This window comes from Neoarius graeffei, chromosome 1, assembly GCF_027579695.1.
Source record: "Neoarius graeffei isolate fNeoGra1 chromosome 1, fNeoGra1.pri, whole genome shotgun sequence".
Lineage (NCBI taxonomy): Eukaryota > Metazoa > Chordata > Actinopteri > Siluriformes > Ariidae > Neoarius > Neoarius graeffei.
Window position 1 is genome coordinate 54576702 of NC_083569.1, and position 24985 is coordinate 54601686.

At 39.7% G+C, this 24985-nt stretch overlaps 2 protein-coding genes across 2 annotated transcripts; both read right to left on the reverse strand.

The window, feature by feature from the left end:
• Positions 1-838: 838 nt before the first annotated feature.
• On the reverse strand, positions 839-18942 carry LOC132894692 (carboxypeptidase Z-like). Its single transcript, XM_060934837.1, has 11 exons — positions 18683-18942; positions 18271-18300; positions 14921-15295; positions 7402-7617; positions 6908-7137; positions 6154-6315; positions 4467-4625; positions 4162-4297; positions 3927-4066; positions 1607-1706; positions 839-1436 (listed from the first exon to the last, which is right to left on the reverse strand). The coding sequence occupies exons 1-11, from the start codon at positions 18795-18797 to the stop codon at positions 1090-1092; spliced, it is 2010 nt and encodes a 669-aa protein (XP_060790820.1). The 5' UTR covers positions 18798-18942; the 3' UTR covers positions 839-1089.
• A 3824-nt stretch (positions 18943-22766) lies between these two features.
• On the reverse strand, positions 22767-24481 carry gpr78b (G protein-coupled receptor 78b). Its single transcript, XM_060923768.1, has 3 exons — positions 23814-24481; positions 23612-23725; positions 22767-23004 (listed from the first exon to the last, which is right to left on the reverse strand). The coding sequence occupies exons 1-3, from the start codon at positions 24479-24481 to the stop codon at positions 22767-22769; spliced, it is 1020 nt and encodes a 339-aa protein (XP_060779751.1).
• Between the last annotated feature and the right edge of the window lie 504 nt (positions 24482-24985).

The window sequence follows — 24985 nt, forward strand, 5'->3', positions numbered from 1 at the left end:
TTGTCTGCAGTTTGCTAAAGATCAAGTGGACAAGCCAGAAGGCTATTGGAAAAATGTGTTGTGGACGGACGAGACCAAAATAGAACTTTTTGGTTTAAATGAGAAGCATTATGTTTGGAGAAAGGAAAACACTGCATTCCAGCATAATAACCTTATCCCATCTGTGAAACATGGTGGTGGTAGTATCATGGTTTGGGCCTGTTTTGCTGCATCTGGGCCAGGACGGCTTGTCATCATTGATGGAACAATGAATTCTGAATTATACCAGCAAATTCTAAAGGAAAATGTCAGGACATCCGTCCATGAACTGAATCTCAAGAGAAGGTGGGTCATGCAGCAAGACAACGACCCTAAGCACACAAGTTGTTCTACCAAAGAATGGTTAAAGAAGAATAAAGTTAATGTTTTGGAATGGCCAAGTCAAATTCCTGACCTTAATCTAATTGAAATGTTGTGGAAGGACCTGAAGCGAGCAGTTCATGTGAGGAAACCCACCAACATCCCAGAGTTGAATCTGTTCTGTACGGAGGAATGGGCTAAAATTCCTCCAAGCCGGTGTGCAGGACTGATCAACGGTTACCAGAAATGTTTAGTTGCAGTTATTGTTGCACAAGGGGGTCACACCAGATACTGAAAGCAAAGGTTCACATACTTTTGCCACTCACAGATATGTAATATTGGGTCATTTTCCTCAATAAGTAAATGACCAAGTATAATATTTTTGTCTCATTTGTTTAACTGAGTTCTCTTTATCTACTTTTAAGACTTGTGTGACAATCTGATGATGTTTTAGGTCATATTTATGCAGAAATATAGAAAATTCTAAAGGGTTCACAAACTTTAAAGCACCATTGTAAGTTTATTCAGATCGATTTTTTTTCTTGATACAGATATAGATAATGGGTATTTGGGGTGAAATTATATAGGCTTGTTTCAGCTATTTTGTAGACCATGCTGTGAAATCTCAGTAGCTGTGTTCATATAGATTGTTGTGTTATGGTTTATATGTCTACAATGCACCCATTAAAGATGATCTTCAAACTAACCCAAGAGCAGACCATGAAGATACTTTGAGAGCACTAGATGGAGCTAATTCCTCAGGAGCCAAGAGGGGTTTCGGTAACCAAGTTGTGTAAAATAGGACCACCACCATGGCTTCTCCTCCCTCTCCTCCTCCCTCTGCCTAGATTCAAGTTTGGAATACCGTGCCAGCTGGTTATAAGGGTCAAATCGCTTATATTCATCCAAACGAAGGCTGTGTAATTCATTAATATCTGGATCCAGTGGCACTTTCTTCAGCACAAAGTCCACTCGACCAGCACTCTGCATGTGAGCAGGGAGGTACACCCTCTTCACGGCTCTGCTATGACCCAGTGCTGAGGCAATGACAATGTGGGTGCCTGGTGTCAGCAGTCTCCAATAATCCCCATTTTCAGCTGATATGATAAAACAGGGAGACATGCACATTTAAACAAAAGGTCATACTAAATACAAATATAGACAGACCATTATCTATTGATTGGAAACGGCATGCATATCTAAGTAATAAACACATAGAACAAATGTTAAATTACGTAAATGTATTTAATCATTCCTACATTAATACCTGTAGTGATGTGATGCCTGATCCCTTTGACTGATACAGTGGCTCCTTTAATGCCATGGCCATCTTCGTCTTTTACAATTCCTTTAATTCCCATATGCACCTGGAATATATATTTTTGTTTACAGTTTGCATTTACAGCATTCGGTGTCAATAGACTAGAGTCTAAAGATACCATCAAATTCAATCACTGCCAGGAGTCAGTGCTGATGCATAATGACATTAAAAGACTGATAAATGTACTTTTTCCCACCCAAAGATACTGTATTTACAAAAAATTATAATTAATATCTGTTTGTTGAAATATAAAAGATACAGCACTGAGGGTCAGTAAAATATGAAATCTAGACAGTGTCTAAATCCATTTTATTTGACATAAAATTGACAGTGTCTAAATTTACAACAGTTATTTAGTCCTACATGGTTAGTCATGTACCACTTAAAGGAGATACGCAGAACCATGGCCTCACTTTTTGTTTATAAATGCCTTGAGACCTCAAGAATGGCACAGGAATAGTTTTAAGCATTAACAATAAATCTAATATAGTAATTTTTACGATTAAAGTGATTCATATAGGTAGCGGTCTGAGTGAATGACCTTGACATCTGTGACGTCACAGCAGGAAGTTATTGGTCTCATCGCCATTTCTGCTATACTAAAACACAGAGCTGACTGCAACTCCGATCCTCCATTTTGAGCTAATTTATCGCCATGCCACGTAGATGTGTTGCTGGCAGGTGCAGCAACACGACAAAAGGTGGATTTACGTTGCATTCATGGCCCAAGAATGTTCAAACTGCAAAGATTTGGACGCGTTTTGCAAGAAATTCACAGGCATGTTTTACTGATGACTCATACGAAACCTCTGATCTGTTGAGGAGCGTTGGCTATAAGTCCGTATTGAAAGAGGGTGCAGTACCAACAATTAAAGGAAAAGAAAACTACAAGAAAAGGAAAGTAAGTTCAATTGCACCAGTTCTCCCAGAGTGTGAGTCGAGCAGTAATGGCGGAGTACTCAGTAAGGAGAAAATGGAGAATGAGTGGACCAGTCGTCAGATTTCTCCGCTGGATATGCTTGCCTCAGCAGCAATATCTCGGCCTTCTGTAGAAGAAGTGAATGAACAAAGAACTGAACGAAGAACTGAAAGTCAGATTGTTTCAAAACAATTGGCCACAAAATCGGCCTTCAAGAAGTGAGAACACAGACGGGTAAGCTCCGACTCTCATTTGGTTATATCACAACAACAACACTCGTTGTTTTCCTGCATTTAGATTAATACATGTAACTTGTATTGTGTGTTTAAGTTACCGGTATAAGATTATTTAACTTGCTTCAGAATGTGATTGTCTCAGTTCATCCGATTATTTAATGAGCCTTTTACGTTTTATCAGTGAAAATGCATGCATGTACATGTATGTTGCATAAGTTATAACACCTACCCTGTTTTAATGAGAGTCACATGAGACTGTCAGTTCAATTCCATCCAATTCTCTAGACGGCTTTGTTCTCTGGCTTTATTTCGTAAGGTGGGGGCCTCCGTGGCCGACATGTTACTATCGGATTCACTTTCTGATGGTTCTATGTGTGTAGCAGTAGCATGTACACACACTCCAATTTCAGGACCATCACAATTACTATCTGAGGAATCCGAAGAGTCTCCAATAAATCCGAATGAAGAGGCCACTGCAACCACTCTCACCTGCCGAGTCTGGCTTTGGTCTACAGCACCGGTTCCCGTTGTGACATCACACACTCAGGGCTGGCTGGCTCAGCGGGGCAGCTCGAATGCCAACTTTGCAGTCAATTTTAACTCTCAAAAATATTTTTATTTATTCCCATTTATGCAACATACAAGAGTCAAGGATGGAGATAGACTCAGAAATGTATTTAAAAATAAAGGTTCTGCATATCTCCTTTAAGTAAAATAGCCCTTCAGTAGCTTTTAAAGATGAGATTCTGTTAACTGTTTTTCACTCAAGTGACTAACATGCTTTAAAACCTCGTGTCACATCTGTGTTCCTGCTTGAAACTTGTGCACTGATAAAGGAAGAGATGGGCAGGTCTGTTCTAGCTGAGGGTATGGCTAATTTCTGGGTCATAAAAATGTCAAGAAAAGTTTGAAATTAAGTAACTAATCTTTTTATTATTGCAGGTATAAACCTATTTATTTATTATTTACTTACTTACTTACTTACTTACTTACTTACTTACTTATTGGCATTTAATCTAGCCAATAAACTACACATTGCATATTTTATGATATACAATTACACGTTTTTTTATGATTTTTTATTTTTTTATTTCTGCAATGTTTGTTTTACCGACTCCAAGAAAGTCAGGAGAGCCTCTTTATTTTCTCTCCAGCCTGTATATAGATCGTTCTCTTCTGGGAAATTGTCACAGCCCAGCTCGACTGTTATCTCAAAGCAGTTTGTATGGAGGTAATTAAAGTCCCCCATTCCTGCCATAAAAAGGAAGGTGGGAATTAATTTTACATCATGATCATGGCAATATTAATTAAAGTAATAGCCTGTAACATATTTTCACCATGCTTACCTCCTGATATACTGTACCACTGAGCCCCATTTACAATCCCTTCTTTATCAGCAAAGTTGCCACCACATCTTTCTGTGTCCTGACTGGACATTGTGGCATGGGCATTTGCATAAATCCTGGCCAACTGCCTGAACACCTGCAATTCAAATATCTTGTGTAACACCGCTGCAACTGTATTTTTATATTGAGTTTTGTATTGCTTGCATTGCATCAGTTGGCTTGTTGTAGTTTGTAACTAGTACTTATTCATGGCAGTGGTACAACAATGCAGTGATGAAATTTGCCTATTAGCTGACAGGAGTCACCTGCTCATCTGGAGTGGGAGAGAACATGTTCTTTCCGAAAGGATGTTTTGAGTGGTCAAAAGGGTAAGACACCACCAGATCTCCTCCATGAAAGCTAGCAGACAGAACAAATGGAATGGACCGTATCCACTTCATAACAGCATATGTCTCTGGAGCAACCTTTACACACACACACGCACACAAAAAAATCATTACAAAAATATTATTTTTTTAAAATTGTTGGTTTGTTGTCATAAATATAATATAGACAGAAGTGGACAGTAACGAAGTACATTTACTTGAGTACTGTACTTAAGTACGCTTTTTGAGTATCTGTACTTTACTTGAGTATTATTTTTTTTGGAAACTTATAACTTTAATGTTACTACATTTGAAAGACAAATATACTTTTCACTCCACTACATTTCTATCAAGGTCCTCATTACTTGTTACTCTGAAGTGGCTTTGAAAGTGGATGGGTTTTTTTTCTTTTCTAAAACACGATTGGTTTTTTTTCCTCAGGTGACACTGAGACAGCCGATCAGTAATCACTAGGGTCATGTCATATCCATAGACTGTACAAAATCAAGTTCAATGATTTCTCAGTAGCATTATTTGAACATGATCAGTTGATGACAGAATGGAAGGAGGTGGTTCTTCTGGGGAATGCATGCACTCGTGGCCCTACCTAGAACCCATGTTTCAGTTTTCTGCAAGGATTAAAGATTTGTTTCGTTTTAAATGTTTGCTTTGCTTGCCTAAAACTAATCACATCACGTCCTACAAAACTTGCCATCCAACCTGTGGAAGCATATTGAGGTATAAACTTTTTTTTTCCAAGAAAAAGCTTGCAGTGAAGTTGTCTGTGCTTTTAGAGCTAGTGATAACATTGCAATAGCGACACAGTCTGTTAGTCAAATGACTTTCTATGGATTTGCCTGCCAAGTTGCCATCACCTTGTCCATGGCTAACGTTTACACATAGCTAGTTAACTTGGACACTGTTAGTTAGCATGTAAAAACAGAGTTACGCTAACATGAATAACGTTAACTTATCTGAAGTCCTTTCAGAAATATGTTCTAGCATAATCTTGCCAAATAAACAAAATATATAAATCTTTCTAGCCCTGTGATAACCTGGCGACTTGTCCAGGGTGTACCCCGCCTCTTGCCCGTAGTCAGCTGGGATAGGCTCCAGCTTGCCTGCGACCCTGTAGAACAGGATAAGCGGCTACAGATAATGAATGGATGGATGGATAGAAATCTTTCTTTTCTAGTAACATTAGCTACCCAGTATGATTTTGAGTTTGAAAAGAGTTTGCGAGCATGTCAGTTGGCGCTTCACTGACTAGCTAGCTTAACATTAAACCATCATGATGGCACAGTATACGTTCATTTTGTGAATTCACAAAAGAATCTAGTCAGTTGCTTCAGAGACATTAGGTATTATAAGTGTTGTGACAATAAAACAACGATGTGTTGACAGAAAAAGTACTTTTAAGACTTAAGTATTTTTAAAAGCAAGTACTTCAGTACTTTAACTTCAGTAAAAATTTGACTGGACAGCTTTCACTTGTATCGGAGTAACATTTGACCAGTGGGATCTGTACTTTGACTTAAGTAATGAAGTTGGGTACTTTGTCCACCTTTGAATATAGATGTAAATGAATTTTGTGGTGCTTCTATACATAAGGATGGTGAACTCCTACCTTACCAAGCCAGTATAAGTCTGGGATGGGAATATGATCACTGCGAAACAACTTGAGTCGACGCTGGTTGTAGACAGAAGATGTCAAGTCTGGGAAATTCCTGTTGAGGTCTATATTCTGGGCATTGTAACGGCCAGCTAAATACCCAGTATATATGGCGTCCTGTAGATTTAATATGGCAATTAATCGACTTGTTATCTGTAAAATGCTTTTAAAGTGTCTTTGAAAGTATTCAATATGAGTGTTTTTGGAGCAGCAATGATTAAAATCACATGTGCCTATTACTCGCAAATTCTTGTAAACCATTGTGTGAAATCCATGCATACCTCAGTGGTTTACCTCAAAAGCATCCTAAACTCTCAGAATGGTCTTTTAGTAATATGTTGTATTGCTTGTGTAACAAAATAACATTGTTTATCATCCCTGTCAGGACAAAGACATGTCTGTGAAACTATCTTCTGAAGCTACAGATTGTAAGGCTAATGTTACATCAGTGCAGTTGAAGAGATTTGTCCAGTGGCTCACATGGATATAAAGTTTGCAGGGAAGTAGGATTCAAGTAGGACAGTTGAAATCCTAGACACCTTCAGATGGGCTTGACTGTGAGCAGGTTAGATCAAAATGCAATAAAATACAAACTTCGTCTATCAGGATAGAAAGAAGGAAATGCAGACTTTTCTTCAAATCGTGACATTCGTCAATAGTAAATGCATTACTTGGAATCTGTGGAACATGAGAGTTAATGGGCTCTCACCTCATAATAATCCAAGTCAAAACTTCTGTGCGTTTCAGAAAGGGCTAAGTCATAGCCATCAGGATTCATGGAGGGCAGAATGTGGATGCGTGTGGTGTTGATGAGAGTCTGGATGCGTGTATTTCCCAACAGATACTCAGAGCACAGGTACTGAGCCAAGTGAATCAGCAGCTCTCGACCCATGACCTCATTTCCATGCATGTTCCCAATGTACTTGACCTCTGGTTCCACTTCACAAATGAGAAGACACAGAAAAACAACTAGCTTTGTGGAGAAATAGGCCACTAACAGTGAATATTTGGTGTGGGATCTGTTTTCCACAAAAGCTATTGTGTTGTGTGTTTATAGTGTTGTCTTTGGAGGCTTTTTAAACTACTCATGAAAAAGTTCAATGCAGCCTAGAGTTGTGCTCTACAGAACAAGATGTTAGATTTCATTTGTGCTCCACTGCATTTACTGAATCATCTTATTGCTATTGCTTTTGAATCACTTACATAGTTCATGCTCTCCAGGGTTGCTTGAAAACTCAATTACCAGCAGGTCTTTCTTTTCAGCGCTCTGTCCAATGCTGTATGTCCTTGAAATGTGAGAGCATTCTTCCGCTGTCTTTTTGAGAATGTTGAACATCTGTGTGTTGGAGTGATAGGTTAAGGGGCTTCTTGATGAGGACTCCTCTCCTGGAATGCTATCCATTTCAAGCTCCTCATTCTCTTTAAATAAAATAGTATAAAAAGTTAAACAAACAAATTGGAATTATATAAGCATACATATAAGTAACCTAGATTGGGCTAAGATTGACACATTGAAGGTATTGCACTTTTCATGAGTGCACGCTTTTCCGTGGCAAGCCATATCTTCCTGGAGCTCACTTTGTGCACAGGGGCATTGTCATGTTGGAATAGGTTTGGGTCCTTTAGTTCCAGTGGAGGGAAATCATAAAGCTACAGCATAAAAGGAGATTCTAGACAGTTGTATGCTTCCAATTTTGTGGCAAAAGTTTGGAGAAGGCCCACATGGGTGTGATGCTCAGGTGTCCACATCCATACTTTGGCCTTATAGTGTAAGTATTTAAATGTAGAAATGTTTTGCCTTTTAATCTAAACAGCATACTCAAGGAAAACACCATACAGTAATCTTCTTCTTCTTCTGTGTTCTGTCTGATGGTAGGTCCGCTCTGACGGCTTCAGCCATTAAAGTCTCTAAGGAAGGATTACACTAGTGGTTTCCTGTTGCCTTCTACCAGATTATTATAGAGGTTTTCTTTTCTCAACCATTCACACCTATGGACAATTTAGAGTAGCCAGTTAACCTAACTGCATGCTTTTGAACTATGGGGGAATAAACCCATGCAGACGCGGGGAGAACATGCAAACTCCACACAGAAAGGCCTCCATTGGCCACTGGGCTCAAACCCAGAACCTTCTTGCTGTGAGGCAACAGTGCTAACCACTGCACCACTGTGCCACCCCATAAACTATCCATCCATCCATCCATCCATCCATCCATCCATCCATCCATCCATCCATCCATCCATCCATTATCTGCTTATCCTGTACAGGGTCGCAGGCAAGCTGGAACCTTTTTTTATCTCTAAATTTGTAGTTTATTTCTTTTATATATATCCTTTTTTGTATACTTAGTACTTTTGTACTACTCATTCACTGCCTTATCTTTTTCTCTTTATATATTTTGCTGCTGTAACAATGTAAATTTCCGCTTGTGGGATAATAAAAGGCTATCTTATCTTAACCTATCCCAGCTGACCATGGGCGAGAGGCGGGGTACATCCTGGACAAGTCGCCAGGTCATCACAGGGCTGACACATAGAGACACACAACCATTCACACTCTCATTCACACCTACAGTCAATTTAGAGCCACCAATTAGCCTAACCTGCATGTCTTTGGACTGTGGGGGAAACCGGAGCACCCGGAGGAAACCCATGCGGACACGGGGAGAACATGCAAACTCCACACAGAAAGGCCCTCGTCAGCTGCTGGGCTCGAACCTAGGACCTTCTTGCCGTGAGGCAACAGTGCTAACCACTACACCACCGTGCCACCCCATAAACTAATAGAAGTAAAATAGAAATATCCATTGACCATGTCATACACTACAAACTGGGCTGCATAGTCAGTTAGTTTAAATGACCCAGGACAAAACATATGAACAAGATAAACACAGTGAAATGTTCTTCCTTTTAAAGTATGCCTTGCATCAAACATCAAAAACTTTCAATGTGGGATTAATTAGGTTTCAAACATCTGTTAGTATTTTGCCTGCTGAGTCAGTCTGCTGCTTATATTCTAAAAGTACTGTCCTTAAGGGAGAAAATGCTGAGCAAATTTAAGATTTAGATAGAAAATCTGTATAATAATGCATTGGAAAGCAGCAGAGCAGGTGAGATGAGTAGTGATCGCACTTGCAGAGATATATGTTAGATTAATTACTTGTAAACAGGGGCGGTCTTAACATAGAGGCATAGGTAGGCAGCTGCTTGGGGCCCCCCACCAGCGGTCATTGTAGGGGGGCCCCCAACCAACCTCAAAAAAAAGAAAAAGCCCCTTATCATGATTCATGAACACTTCAAAAGTATGGTACATTTTACTAATATTCCTAAGAAATACGTTGAAGTAGTAGTTAAAATGTCCAGTTCATGGTTATCTGTCCCTACACATACACCCCATACTTTCACAATGAAATGGACTAGTCCATAATGCTGCGCAGCGCAGCGCGAAAGGTAAACACATAGTGACCGGAGTCTGAACAACGCGAAAATGAAAAGGAGTTACCCAAGCAGATCAAAAAAAAAAAAGCGAAAAGATGCTGAGAAATATGTGACAATGCTGCCTAAGTTGGGAAACTTTTTTACAACTACTGTTAGCAATAGAGACCGCGACAACAACGTCAACGTCATTCAAAATGTTGAACATGATGCCGGTACAGCAGCAGCAGCTAGCTGCTGTGAAGTGGCACTAGCTGAGGAGGATAACGTCAAGCAAGACACATTGTTGCCACCTTCCATCACTGACAGTGTCAACGTTGACACAAATGAGGTGGAAGAGTTATCCAGTGATGGCCATTTTGACACCGATGATGATGACCATATTGTTAGTTGGTGACAATTTTTTTAATTATTATTTTACATTTTCCTACATCTGGCTGTGCACCATGTACAACCCCGATTCCAAAAAAGTTGGGACAAAGTACAAATTGTAAATAAAAACGGAATGCAATAATTTACAAATCTCAAAAACTGATATTGTATTCACAGTAGAACACAGACAACATATCAAATGTTGAAAGTGAGACATTTTGAAATTTCATGCCAAATATTGGCTCATTTGAAATTTCATGACAGCAACACATCTCAAAAAAGTTGGAACGGGGCAATAAGAGGCTGGAAAAGTTAAAGGTACAAAAAAGGAACAGCTGGAGGACCAAATTGCAACTCATTAGGTCAATTGGCAATAGGTCATTAACATGACTGGGTATAAAAAGAGCATCTTGGAGTGGCAGCGGCTCTCAGAAGTAAAGATGGGAAGAGGATCACCAATCCCCCTAATTCTGCGCTGACAAATAGTGGAGCAATATCAGAAAGGAGTTCGACAGTGTAAAATTGCAAAGAGTTTGAACATATCATCATCTACAGTGCATAATATCATCAAAAGATTCAGAGAATCTGGAAGAATCTCTGTGCGTAAGGGTCAAAGCCGGAAAACCATACTGGGTGCCCGTGATCTTCGGGCCCTTAGACGGCACTGCATCACATACAGGCATGCTTCTGTATTGGAAATCACAAAATGGGCTCAGGAATATTTCCAGAGAATATTATCTGTGAACACAATTCACCGTGCCATCCGCCATTGCCAGCTAAAACTCTATAGTTCAAAGAAGAAGCTGTATCTAAACACGATCCAGAAGCGCAGACGTCTTCTCTGGGCCAAGGCTCATTTAAAATGGACTGTGGCAAAGTGGAAACTGTTCTGTAGCCAGACGGATCAAAATTTGAAGTTTTTTATGGAAATCAGGGACGCCATGTCATTCGGACTAGAGAGGAGAAGGATGACCCAAGTTGTTATCAGCGCTCAGTTCAGAAGCCTGCATCTCTGATGGTATGGGGTTGCATTAGTGCGTGTGGCATGGGCAGCTTACATATCTGGAAAGACACCATCAATTCTGAAAGGTATATCCAGGTTCTAGAGCAACATATGCTCCCATCCAGACGACGTCTCTTTCAGGGAAGACCTTGCATTTTCCAACATGACAATGTCAAACCACATACTGCATCAATTACAGCATCATGGCTGCATAGAAGAAGGGTCCGGGTACTGAACTGGCCAGCCTGCAGTCCAGATCTTTCACCCATAGAAAACATTTGGCGCATCATAAAACGGAAGATAGGACAAAAAAGACCTAAGACAGTTGAGCAACTAGAATCCTACATTAGACAAGAATGGGTTAACATTCCTATCCCTAAACTTGAGCAACTTGTCTCCTCAGTCCCCAGACGTTTACAGACTGTTGTAAAGAGAAAAGGGGATGTCTCACAGTGGTAAACATGGCCTTGTCCCAACTTTTTTGAGCTGTGTTGTTGTCATGAAATTTAAAATCACCTAATTTTTCTCTTTAAATGATACATTTTCTCAGTTTAAACATTTGATATGTCATCTATGTTCTATTCTGAATAAAATATGGAATTTTGAAACTTCCACATCATTGCATTCCGTTTTTATTTACAATTTGTACTTTGTCCCAACTTTTTTGGAATCGGGGTTGTACGTGTGAAGACCTGTGAGAAGACATCAACAAGTAGGACTCTGATGTGGAGAACAATCTCTCTTTTCTCTCTCATAGACTCTCTCATTCATTCACTCACCCTCTCTGTCTCACACACACAGAACACTCTCTCTCTCTCACACTGTCTCATTCTCTCTCACTCACTCACTGACACATACATTCACATGGATATGGAGTTGCTTAGAGCCAAATGCCACCTCATCTTTCCTCAGTCCACACTTCTTACCTCCCCTCACTCACTCACTCACTCACTCACTCACTGTCTCACACACACACACACACACACACACACACACACACACACACACACACACACACACACACACACACACACTCACTCACTCACTCACTCACTCTCTCTCTCTCTCTCACACACACACACACACACACACACACACACACACACACACACACACACACACACTCACTCACCCACTCTCTCTCTCTCACACACACAAACACTCACTCACACACACACACACACACACACACACTAACTCACTCACTCTCACACACACATACACACAAACACTAACTCACTCACTCACACACACACACACACACTAACTCACTCACACACACTCTCACACTCACTCTCACACACAGAGAAACACACACACACACACACACACACACACACACACACACAAAACCATGTACATAGTTTTATTTATAGATTGTTTGAAATGTTCTGATCTTTAAAAAAAAAATAAACAGTGCTGGTTTTCCTGGCATTTTGGCAAAGACAGATGTTATCTGAAATCTTATTCTCTGTTGGGTTCCATCATGACTATTAGTTTGTGTAGTGCACTTTGTGTGTTCTCTGCTTTCCATCTTCATTTTGGAGTAAAGAAGTGTATGCAGGGTTTAAAGGGGAATGTTTTTTTTCTCCTCTCCAACCTTTACTTTCCTATAGATTAGCTTTACCTGCCTATCCACCATGCAGTCGGTACATTTTTTTTTTTTTGTTTCGGATCGGATGAGGGGGGCCCCATACATACCTTTGCCTGGGGCCCCCAATTTGCTAAATCCGCCACTGCTTATAAACTACAGAAAGGTGGGTACAAACAGAGTTATTTCTTCAGGTGAATTCAGATCAGCTGATCACTTTACACCCCAAGCTTTAAGATCACTTTTGACTTGAAGCTTGAGCAAATCCCAATTGCTAAGCTGCTTGCTGAATACTGACTGCATTGAACTGCACCACTCACAGATGGAATTTCACATTATTGTACTCTTTGTACAAGTTCACTTTTTGTAGATCAAAAATCAGTGGTGCTCAATGAGGAAATCAGCTGACTACATAATCTTAAAAAAGGCTTTCTCAAGGGTACTTTGGATAGTTCAGTGTTCTTTACTTCCTAAAGTGGTTCTGCTTGAAACCCTCTCTGATTGGGAACAAAATTTGAGTGAGAAACAAAAAGAGATGCTTTTGGGAGGAAAAACATCATACAATAACCTAGTTGCATAAGTGTGCACAACCTTTTATAATGGGTCGTGTGACCGTACTCAGAAGTACCCAATCATGTTCATGTTCAAAACTCATGTTTAAAGGTAATTTGCATACATCTGTCATCAATTAAGTGATTCTGATTAATCACAAATAAAGATAAACTGTTTCTGTAGGATTTTCTTTGTGCCATAGTCCACAAAAAGCTCGCAACGCATGTATGAAATCTCATTATCAAAAGATATTGAACAGAAATTCCAAAACATTTGATGTACCATGGAATGATATGAAGGCCATCAACAAGTGGAAAATGGAGTACCATAGTGACATTACCAAGAATAGGACGTCCCTCTAAAATTAATAAATGGACAAGACAAAAAAACACTGCCAAAATACCTATGGCAACATTAAAGGAGATGCAGGAATATTTGGCAAGTGCTGGTCACTACCTGCATGTGACAACAATCTCTCATATTCTTGATATCTGGGGATAGAGTGGCTAGATGGAAGCCCTTCATCACAAAAAAAATATCCAAGGTCACCCAGATTTTGTCAAAACTATGTGGCAATATGTGCTATGACCTGATCAGACCAAGGTAGATTTTTGTAGCACCTAACGGACACCATAACCACAGTGAAGCATGGTGGTGGCAGCATCATACTCTCGGGCTGCTTCTCTCCAGTTGGGACTAGGGCTCAAGATGAGATGGAGTAAATTAGGGATAGCTTCAAGTGCCAATCTATTTTGGTACTAAACCTGCAGGCATCTGTTAGACAGCTGGAAATGTTCAGCTTCTCGCATAAAAACTCAAAGCACAAATCCAAGGCAAATAATTTATGGCTTCAGAAGAAGATCAACCATTTGGAATGTTGCCCAGTCAGAGCCCAGATATAAATCCTCTTGAAAACCTGTGGAACAATTTGAAGAGGGCAGTGCACAGGAGAACCCTTCTCAGCTGGATAGTTCTGGAGCATTTTTGCATGTAAGAATGGAATTAAATTAGTTAAGAGGTGTGCAAATTTATTCAACCAGGTTATTCAAAGGTTTTTTTTCTCCAAAACATTTCTATTTTTCTTTGTTTTGTTTTTTCTTTTAACTTGGGTTGTTATATCACATTAAAGATGGACAAATATCTGATATGGTTTATCTTGGTTTTATTTTTTTTTATATCACACAAATCTGTCATTTTAAGTGTTTAAATTTTTATATGCACTGTATATACTGTAGACCTATCCATAACTGTCAGTGCATGCTATTTAAATGCATTTCTATTTACACTTGTAGAAAAAAAAAAGGTCTTTTAATAGCTAGAGTTCTACTTTTCTACATAGAACCTGTCTGGGACAAATCAATGAACGCTATATGGTGCTAGATGGAAGTACAAGCTTCTGATTATGAAAGGGGACTCACACAATGTGTTCGTTAGGTTTACTGCTTTATTCTTAGCAAAAATTTCAATCTCGGGTTCTTCAGGTTGTCCCTCGTTAAAAGTATAGTACCATATAGAACCCTAGGACAGCAGATTTAAGGGTTTTCTTTTCATTAAGCATTCTAAAAAGCTGGAATCATTAACCATACACTGAGCAAAGCCCTTTTTTTGTAAGAGTGTATTTACAATTGGTCATACGCAAAATATCACATGATAGGTGCTGTATTTGTGAATGACAGTCATACCTGGTATTTTGTGCACTCAAATGAGAAAGAAGGCTAAAGAATGTTTGTTTGTTCAGTGTATGAAACAAGTGATCAGATTAAATATTACCTCTCAGGCCTTCCAGTGGATCATAACAGCCCTCCTCTTCACTAACAAAAAAGCGATCACAGTCTAGAAAGTATGGCCAGGCCATTCCGATGCGCTCAAACATGCGATCACAGGCTTTGTGCACCCTCTCACAGGTGCTGCGACAGGGCTTCAGGATCTTGTTGTTCTCACAGCGTGGTGCTATAATGGAGCAGCCCAGCATGCGTATATCTGGATTGCACTCTCCATTTAACACTGAATGAATTACAGTCAGAAGCAGATACTCCAAACTCTGCTCAGCCTCATTGCGACTTTTTTGTTCCAGGAGGTTCGGGTACATGGTGGTGAAGTAGGACATATCTTTACAGTAGGTCAACATGATATCTGTACATTTGGCTAGAAAGGGGAAAGAAAAACACACAATATAATACTAATAGTAACGAAAGCTCAAGTACTTAATTACATGTTTCAGTGTAGATAATAATTTGTATGCAGTACTATAATACCTGCTGGGGTGGTATTTTCTGCTTACATTATACCACCATTAAAGCTGGAGAAATGGCTTTTCCTGGGATAGCTGCACTATGGTTATTACCTCGTACAATAGAAAGCTGTATGTGTGTTCCAACATGACTTCACTGGTGCTCATTTCTCTGACTGATTATGAATGAGAAATACAGTCCAGGACAGAATTACTGGCAACCTCATTCATGTATCCTCTTCTTGCCAAATTTTCAACTGTTCCAGTCACTTTCGAAACTGTTCTTATTATGGCCCTGATACTTAATTGTATATATTAGTATTAAGATCTCTGGGACAACCATGCTTCCATTTTTTCTTTCAGGAAAAAAAGTAACAGATGTTTTTCATTTCTTTTCTGTGTGACATTTTATATGGTCATGTGAGCATTGGGAACTTGCACTGAATCATTCTTACAAAGCAGGCCTTCTGACAGATGTTAACATTAACATCTGTATTGTAAACACATGGGCTTCATTTATGCTGGTGGTGTGTTATATTATACGTATTAGTCTACAGCAGAAACGAATCCAAATGCTTTAGAAAAATATCCGTTAACTTGTGGTATAGCCACATCATCAGTTTAATTAGTTTTTTTTTAAATCAAGCAAAATTGTTATTGTGACATACAGAATGCCCATTTGAATGCAGTGTGATCCTTGATGGAAGCTTGTCCGAATGGTTCCCTGTAACATCTGGGGTACGACAGGGCTGTATCATTTCATCGATGCTCTTCCTAGTTGCCATCAGAGGTGGAAAAACTGGATTGACAGAGTAAAAGTCCTGCTTAGGTTTTCCTTCTGCCTGTGCTCTCAAGGTGATTTCACCAATTAGCTCATCAACCTGGCTTAGGGGATGTGGTAATTAGGATCAGCTGGTTCAATGAATTGGCTGGAGCAAAAACGTGGCAGGGTTTTTACTTTCTGCACCCGGGTTTTTCCACCTCTGGTTGCCATCGATTGGATTATGCGTAAAACTACAGCAGATAAACCAAGGGGTATCCAGTGAACTATGTTTTCCCAGCTCAAAGATCTAGACTTTGCCGATGATCTAGCCTTTTTGTCCTCCAACCATAACCATCTCCAAGAGAAAACCAAAAGACTGCATAACTTTGCAAAACAGACTGGTTTAAACATCAGTACTACCAAAACACGAACTATGTACATCAACCCAACTACAGTTACACCTATCATAGTAAATGATATACCTCTTGAAAGGGTGGAGGAATTCACATACTTGGGAAGTATTGTGAGCACTGATAATGCAGCTAGCAAAGACATTGTGGCACATTTTGGGAAAGCCCAAAATGCCTTTGTGAGACTACATCCCATCTTGAAATCAAAACAGTACAGTCTTCATACTAAGATTCAACTCTTAAACAGCAATGTCAAATCAGTGCTCTTATACGGCTCAGAATGTTGGCGAGTCGTACAAAGTGACGTGAGAAAATTGGAGGTGTTCCACAATAGATGTCTAAAAATCTGTGGTATATTTTGGCCAGTAAAAATATCCAACCAAGATCTGTACAGAAGGACAAGAAGTCACAGTGTTAATGAAATTAAGTGCCGCCGTTTTCGTTGGCTTGGCCATGTCTTGAGAATGGACCAGTACCGCATCCCCTAAGGTTGCTCTAAGGTGGACCCCACCCAGTAAGAGAAAGAAGGGATGTCCAGAAACAACATGGAGGAGAATAATAATATCAGAGCTGGATGAGTTAAAGGAGAACTGAAGTCATTTTTAAACTTGCTTTATTTCTTAATTAACGTGTTATTCAATTCCATTTTCGATTTTAGTAACCTTATATCATGACTCGTATTGGCAACGACTTGCAATTACATATTATACTTATCGGCCTATTCGGTTTATAGCCATGTTGAAGTTAGTTTGTTTGGTTCACGGCAGGCGTTACTTATCCACACGATCTTCATGAGACTTGTGTGAGACTTTTAAACGTGAGTTTAAATGACGATTACTGCCTACTTTTTTCAAACTTTCCTATCAAAACAAACAAAACTTCCGGCCTGATTATATCAGCACTCGTAAGAGGGCGCGCGCGTCTTTTGACAACGTTGGCAGATGTTGGTCACTTTGATTTCCGCTGTACGTTTTACTTCCGTCCTACGAAGTCTCGCACAGGTCTCAACGAATCTCGTTTACGGCCATTGCTTTGACATATGGACTGATATATTACAGAGCATATTTCAAACACTCATAACTTGCTATAGCAGTGACAAAATAGCTGTCAGAAATGCATTCCTGTATTTAATAAAATGAGATAAATAGAATTGTGATAATAAAAAAATGTGCCTTCAGTTCTCCTTTAAACCTAACCTGGGCCAAAGCACAACATATTGCTCAGGACAGGCAAAAATGGAAGCAATTAGTGGCGGCTTTATGTCCCACACTGGATGAAGAGGACTGAGGATGATGATGACATACAGTATGTATATACAGGGTGAGGCTTTATACCAGCTGAACCTGTCATTATTTAGTTTATTCAGTGAGCAGGTTCAAGCTCCTTGGCTTACATTCTTATGCTCTTACTTACTTTTACTACATCTGTGACTAATCAGCTGTACACCTGTGCAATGTGAAATGTGCACATTTTCACATGTGGCCACGTCACACATGCATGTGTTTTTATTAATGTACCATAGTTTTCACACATGATTTATTTATTTCACATTTTCACCTGCTCATATTATTCACACATGTATTTTCAGGGATTGAAATGCACGTTCATGTGTTTTCCACATGTGATCACATATAATGAGTATGTGAACTGGATAGAATAGGCTGTACTGTAAGGAACACACACCCACATACACAAACACACAACTTTGTTAACTCACATTTTTCCTCAGGAGGAGTTCTGCACTGTCCTGCATGGGAGGAAATATTTATTTTCAAAATCAGAATTATAGAGTGTAAAACACTAGATGGCGTAAAATACAGAAAAATAAATTATTGCCTGATTTCCAAATGGTAATATGGTGAAAAAGCCATCACTTTATAGCCAAAGGAGTGCACACAGGAATTATTCAGGGAGTTGGAGTTCAGCCATTAAGTTTAAAACAGATCTAAACACCTTGTTTATGCACAAAGTAGACTTGCATGTAAACGTTTCCCTACTGTAAATTCTCTTTGACCCCAAACTATGAACTCCGGCAAGTCTTTGAAATTCTACATAGCATATAACTAATGTCTCATATTAAATTATTTAATAGCCTTAAACTTTTAACATCAGTTACACACTTGACCAACCTTGTAAATAGCTGTCAGTTGTACAGCGCTGTGGGAAACCCCAGATAGCTCTTCCCAAAACACTGAGGAAAAGAAACATCCATAAAGTTCTCATTTTGTCCAGTTTTATATCCATACAGCTAGGAAAGTGTAAACTGTGTCAGTCCAAAGCTCGCACTGTTTTCAACTTCAGTGCTCTGAATGTTTCCACTCAGGCTGTACAGCATTCTCAGATTACACAAGGAGAATAAATCAAGAGGAAAAACACTAACGTGTCGCTGTTTTTGCTGTCCTCTTTCTGAGATGTCTTGCTGAGTTCTCAAGGCATTGTTCTACCCGTATATTTTCTTTTTCCAGATGAAACAGCTGAACACTGGAACAACTTTGGATGTAAACCTCAAAAGAGGTGAGTTTATGGTGCATTTATGCATGAAGATGCTTCAGAAAGACATCAAACTACAATACGAGATGAAAACAACAGTTGTTGCTGTTCTATTTTGAAAGGAAGCTGAAAATAAACAGTGCCAGCTCCTCTTACACTGATCCCATGTGGAATTTCCAGTTTAAAGCTGGTAGAAAACCCCAGTAAACATCTAGTAGAAGACCAGTGGAAAACCAGCTAAAAACCAACAGACATTTAAACTGGTTCTTATTCTATTTGTTTGGGTTTTTTTTTTTTTATTAGGGGAACTGGAACACATTCTACTGGTGTCTAACACGAATATTTTGGAATGTATTTTACTGGAATGTATTGGTCTGGTCCAAGTTTTTTTAAAAAAATCTAACTGAGAATTTGCTCATCTCAAAGGGTCTGTATTGGTTTTAGCTGGAGACAACTGGACTATTGAGTTCACAGTAGTGTCTGAAGTGTTCCAGGAGGTATTGTGGCTATTCTACTACTAGGATATCAGCTTATATACCATGAGTAGAGAAAAACAAAATGGCAGAGCATGTTGCTGAACCAACCGAAGATTAAATAAAAAATCTACTCGAAAACAAAACCCCCCAAAATACAAAAAAAGCAACAAAATATGGAATAAAAGTATTTGATGGTAAGAACGTGTCTTTTTTTATTTTTTCAAGAATTTTTATTATCACATTTTTCACAAATTGCTACTGTCATTTTGCCAGTTTGTTTACATTCTAAGCGTAGATGATTTTGTCGGACGTTTGGTATAAAGTTTTTATTTATCGAATTTGCAAAAAATAAAAATGTTCTGTTTCTCAAAATCCAGTGAATGTCGACAGAATAAAACAATTATTACACTCAATCTCGTCATACATGGCTTATAGCTGATTTGTGCACCTCGTCGGCTATCAGCTCATGTACGACTGGATTTTGTGGAATAACTGTTAAATGTCCACCATTCTCTCTCTCTCTCACACACACACACACACACACACACACACATTGTATAGGGTACAGAGAGACTGTAAAGAGAAACTTTAAATGATTGCCATGAAGCTGATGAAACAATAAATACTGTTTGAATACTTTAATGACTTTTAATCACATTTGTTTCTGATGTACAGATTCATTATAAACAGAAGACTGGGTCTAAAATGGTTGCCACGACCTTTCACTGATCACCTACACTCTTGGGAAATTTATAATCCTGAAGGGTTCCCTTACAGGTTCTGTGTAGAACCTGATATCAGTTTGTCCATATCAGAAATTATTCCAAATAAAGCCCTTTTTGGTGGTTAAGAATCATTAATTATCCAAGAAACCCTTAAATAACCCTTGAGGAGTGTATGGATAATTCACTCTTTGAAGTACCAGTGTGCCATCGTACCAGATACCACATTTGGAATTATGTATGAATACTGATGTGTGTTACATGGATGATGTGATTTGAACATAGTTTGTATGTTTCTAATATGTCATAAGCGTCCATTACTTGTTGATATTTCAGGGCTAGGACAGCAGAAAGATTGATTGATTGATTGATTGATTGATTGATTGATTGATTGATTGATTGATTGATTGATTGATTGATTGATTGATTGATTGATTATGTCAAGTCCAAATGTGTGTGCATTTTTTTTTAAAAAATCCCCTGAACCATTTTAAAGTATGGGTTTTTTGGGGTTATTTTGATCAAAATGATTTTCCATTCTGTTTGGTTTCTTAGGATTATTTACAGTGTGAAGATCCATGGCAGTGTAGCAAGAATGTAGTAAGAATAACAGTACCATGCAAAAGGATTCTGCACACTGTGGCATGTGCAATCTTGAACGTGGCAAATCCTCAGGCATATGGTAATCGTCTTCAAATCCCTTCGAGTGAAAACTATAATGTTTGAATGTCAGGCCCAGAACTGTCAGGTCTAATACCCTTCTCTATCCATTGCAGTTACTGTGAAAGGTATTTCTCGATGTTGGGACAAAAATAGAATTTAATATCAAAGATTAGTGGGATTTCATGCTTTGCCCATTAACCTGAGAGACTCTCTGTATTAATCATCATCTACATTCATATGCTTCGCTACATCATTGTAGAACTTTAGCCACTAATGCTGAGATTGGAGTACAGGAATTCAGCCTGATTTTGATACAATTTTGTTATGGCTGACAAATTTCCAGCATCAGGCCTGAATATGAATATTGGGAATGACTAAAATCTAGCATGTCAAATATTTTTTTGTATCTTCTCGCTTAGTTTGACAACTCCATGCTGCTTGACAGTCCTTCTGTAGCCATGATTGACAATTTTTTTGACCCTCCTTTTCGACGACAGGCAAAGACGTGAACGATGATTGATCAGGATCAAACTTGTCATGTTGCCAGTGGACCAACCAAGACATGCCGATAATTTATGGCACTATGGTCACCTAATATGACATGATGACCATTGTGAAAGACAAACATTTCATGTAGTCTGATCCTGGCATAAGTGTATACAAGGCAGTGTTGTTGTTGTTGTTGTTGTTGTTGTTGTTGTTGTTGTTACATTAATATGTGAATAGACTCCATGTTGGGAAGCTGGCACAGATGTATTTTTTGCTGTTGAAGGGATGTTGGCCACTGTGACTATGATTTTCTTATTGTTTATTGGAGCCATGCATTTACTTAAAATACTACATCGTTTAATTTAGCTTTGTGTGTATATTTTCCTTTGTTCACCATGTTCACAAAACAGTACATATATAACAAAACTGGCACAAAGATGGCTGTATAAAGCACTTCATGAACATTTCATTAGTTCATAACTCCCCTTACCACATACCTGCCTTACTCAATAAAACAATTTAATTTACATTATAAATTACTTTATACTGTGCAAAGTATGTACACTACGTTTACTTGTAGAAACACAACTTAGTGTGCACAATGTGCTTCTGTAAAAAGAATCTAGTACATTCAGTTATAATCTGTTTTAGGTACTATAGTGTAATATTCAACTTTGGTAACTAATAGCAAATAATAATTTATAAGAACAAAGTGCAATATTATCCAGTGACCAATCTGGGTTTACAAATTCATCATGGAGTCACACTGGATTAAGAATGAGAGCCATTTTCATAATATATAAATGACCAGGCTGCCTACCAGTCAAATATCTAAAGATTATAACACATTTTATCCATTATGCGAGAGGTTCAGCAATGCCATTAACATACTGTGAGTGTACGTGCATGGCACATAGTTCAGGTTAGAGCATATCATATGACAGTTTCCACTGACCTATGTTCGATAAACTTGGGGGGGGGGGGGGGGGGGGACCTGGAAAGAAAGCACACACATTACAGATGATGGTGTGTCTGCATGTCTGCTGAGGTTCAATTATCGTGATGTCTTTGATGTTTAGTCTGTGTGTGTGTGTGTGTGTGTGTGTGTGTGTGTGTGTGTGTGTGTGTGTGTGTGTGTGTGTGTGTGTGTGTGCAGGTGTTGTGGACAAAGCACATGGCCACTTAGTCACATATTGCCTTTGTCCATATTTATCCCTGCTGTCTGGTGCGTATAGCTACGTGTGCATCAAACAGTCTGCATCTCCAGCTATATCTAAGTGATAATCATTACATCTCTCTCATGCTCCCACTCTTCCTTCCTGCCTCTCTCCTGTCTCACTAAGCATTCGTATGTTCCTTGTAAAGAAATGCCACTAGCTGATTCTTTGGAGACAGTAGTCATTTTCTGTGTCCAGTGAGCTGTTGTGTCCAGAGGAAGGGTATAAGTCACGTTTCAACAGGCGATTGGCTACTGTTACTAGTACTTTCTTGTACTGTTGGCGCAAGAGGGAATATGCAAAGGGATCTGAAGCTGCCTTGCTGTATGTTAAGCACTTGCTGATGATGCCCCAGTATCGGTTGATATCCACAAAGGGAAGAAGCTCTGTCAGCCTAGAAAACAGAAAGCAGGAACCGTTAACAACTCAATAACAGTGGGGGGGAGGAAGCAAAACTGACTGCTAACCCATTAAACTCACAGAACCTGTTGCCAGGGCCAGGCTTACACTGCTCTCCATTTCCATAAACTTATCATACTTTAAGATGAATAGTGAAAAATGGAGTGAACATTTAGGGTAGGGGGTGAACTAATGTTTTTATATTATGCAAAGAAACATCCCAAGATTTTTTAAATGTGATTTGAAGAATTGCATTATGAGAAGAAAATGTAGCAGAAACATGGGGTGGAAATAGAGAGGACGGATGATGCTTTGAGCGTGTTAAAAGCACCATCAAATGCAAATCCTCAGAGAAACAGAAAGTATTGATAGGATCTGGTCTTATCACCTCTGCTATTCTTAGAAGCGCGGATTGTTACGTCACTACAGGGCTCAATTAAATGACGCCATTAAAGATCATCTTAATAGACTCTTCGCAATAATTTTTATTATTATTAGGAATTGCTTCAGAATTCAGTTCTGAGGGACCTAATTGTGTGCCATTGTTTCAGACACTTGAAGTCACAAGGGGGAAAGTTTATATGAATTTGAAAAGCACCTACCTGGTTATGACATAGGGAGCAAAACAAATAATAAACGATCCGATAAATATACTGATTTTCTTGGTGGCGCGCTGTTTCCTTCTCTTTTGCTCAGCCAAACAACGTTGTTTAACGCTGCAAAAGAAACGGAAGGTCATGGGAATAAATCCCGACAAGAGTGGGGAGGGTTATTTTAATGTGCAGAAAGAAGCGACATGAATACCTTGGGTGTATGTCAACAAGCAAGAAGAGCGTCTGCATTGTGATAATGTCGATCCTTTTGCAGTGAAAGCGTGCGACTTTGAGCACTTTTAAGTAAGTCACGCACAACACGAGCAGCGAGAGCATGAAGCTGGCGCCGTGGAAGGCCACGGTGAAGGCGGCGAAGTCGGTGCGGGAGCTCTCTGCGTTCAGGCGCAAGGTGCAGGACGCGTACGCGCGGCTGTAGTCGAGCCAGGAGCGCAGCAGCGCCACCACGGAGAAGGCGAGCGAGTGGAGCCACGCGTAGCACACCATCAGCAGCGCGTCCCGGCACCGCATCTTGCTCGAGTAGCTCAGTGGGAAGACCACGGCGATCCAGCGGTCGATGCTGAGCGCCGCCATGCTCAGCATCACATTGGCCGTCAGGAACGTGTCGAGGAAGCTGACCGCGCGACACAGGCAGTCCCCGAAAGGCTGCTGGTCCTTTACGATCCCGACCAGCGTGGACGGCATGTTCAGCACAGTGATGAGCAGGTTGCAAAAGGACAAGTTTGTCGTGAAAATGCCCGGCACCTGCCTGCGAATCTCGCTGCTGTGCGCAAAACATACCAGCACCAGCAAGTTGGACAACAAGGAGACCGTCGCGACCACGACGATGAAAAGTGCCAGCAGGATCTCCACTAAGTCCATGTCTCACTTCAGAAGTCTCGATGGCGTGTGCCCAAGCCTGGTGATCGGAAACACTTCGGAACATCCATGATTCCTCATGAGTTTGCCCGTTTTAATCTTCTTATAAAAACACATCGGCGAAATCAACTCCAACAAAAAAAAAAAAGTGTGCGCTGTCCAGCGTTCTGAACCCGCAAGCGCGCGCGCGCCCAGTCTTAATTCCCAAAGCTCCTAAAAGTCGCGCGTAAATCTCCTGAACAAAGCATTTCTCATTTCTCAATTAGTTTGGTGCTGCGTCCTCCCAAGACTGCTCTTCTCCTTTCTCTGTCTCTCTCTCTCTCTCTCTCTCTCTCTCTCTCAGCGAGAACTCACTGCGACTGTCAAGCTCACGAATGCTTTGTACTCTTTGGATCATGCGCACACAGCAACCCACCATGCAGAGCAACAGGCCTAGTCCTGTAATCACAATTACAACAAAGTGAGAAGATTTACAAGTGACGTTAGTCTGATATAGCCTACTTGGAG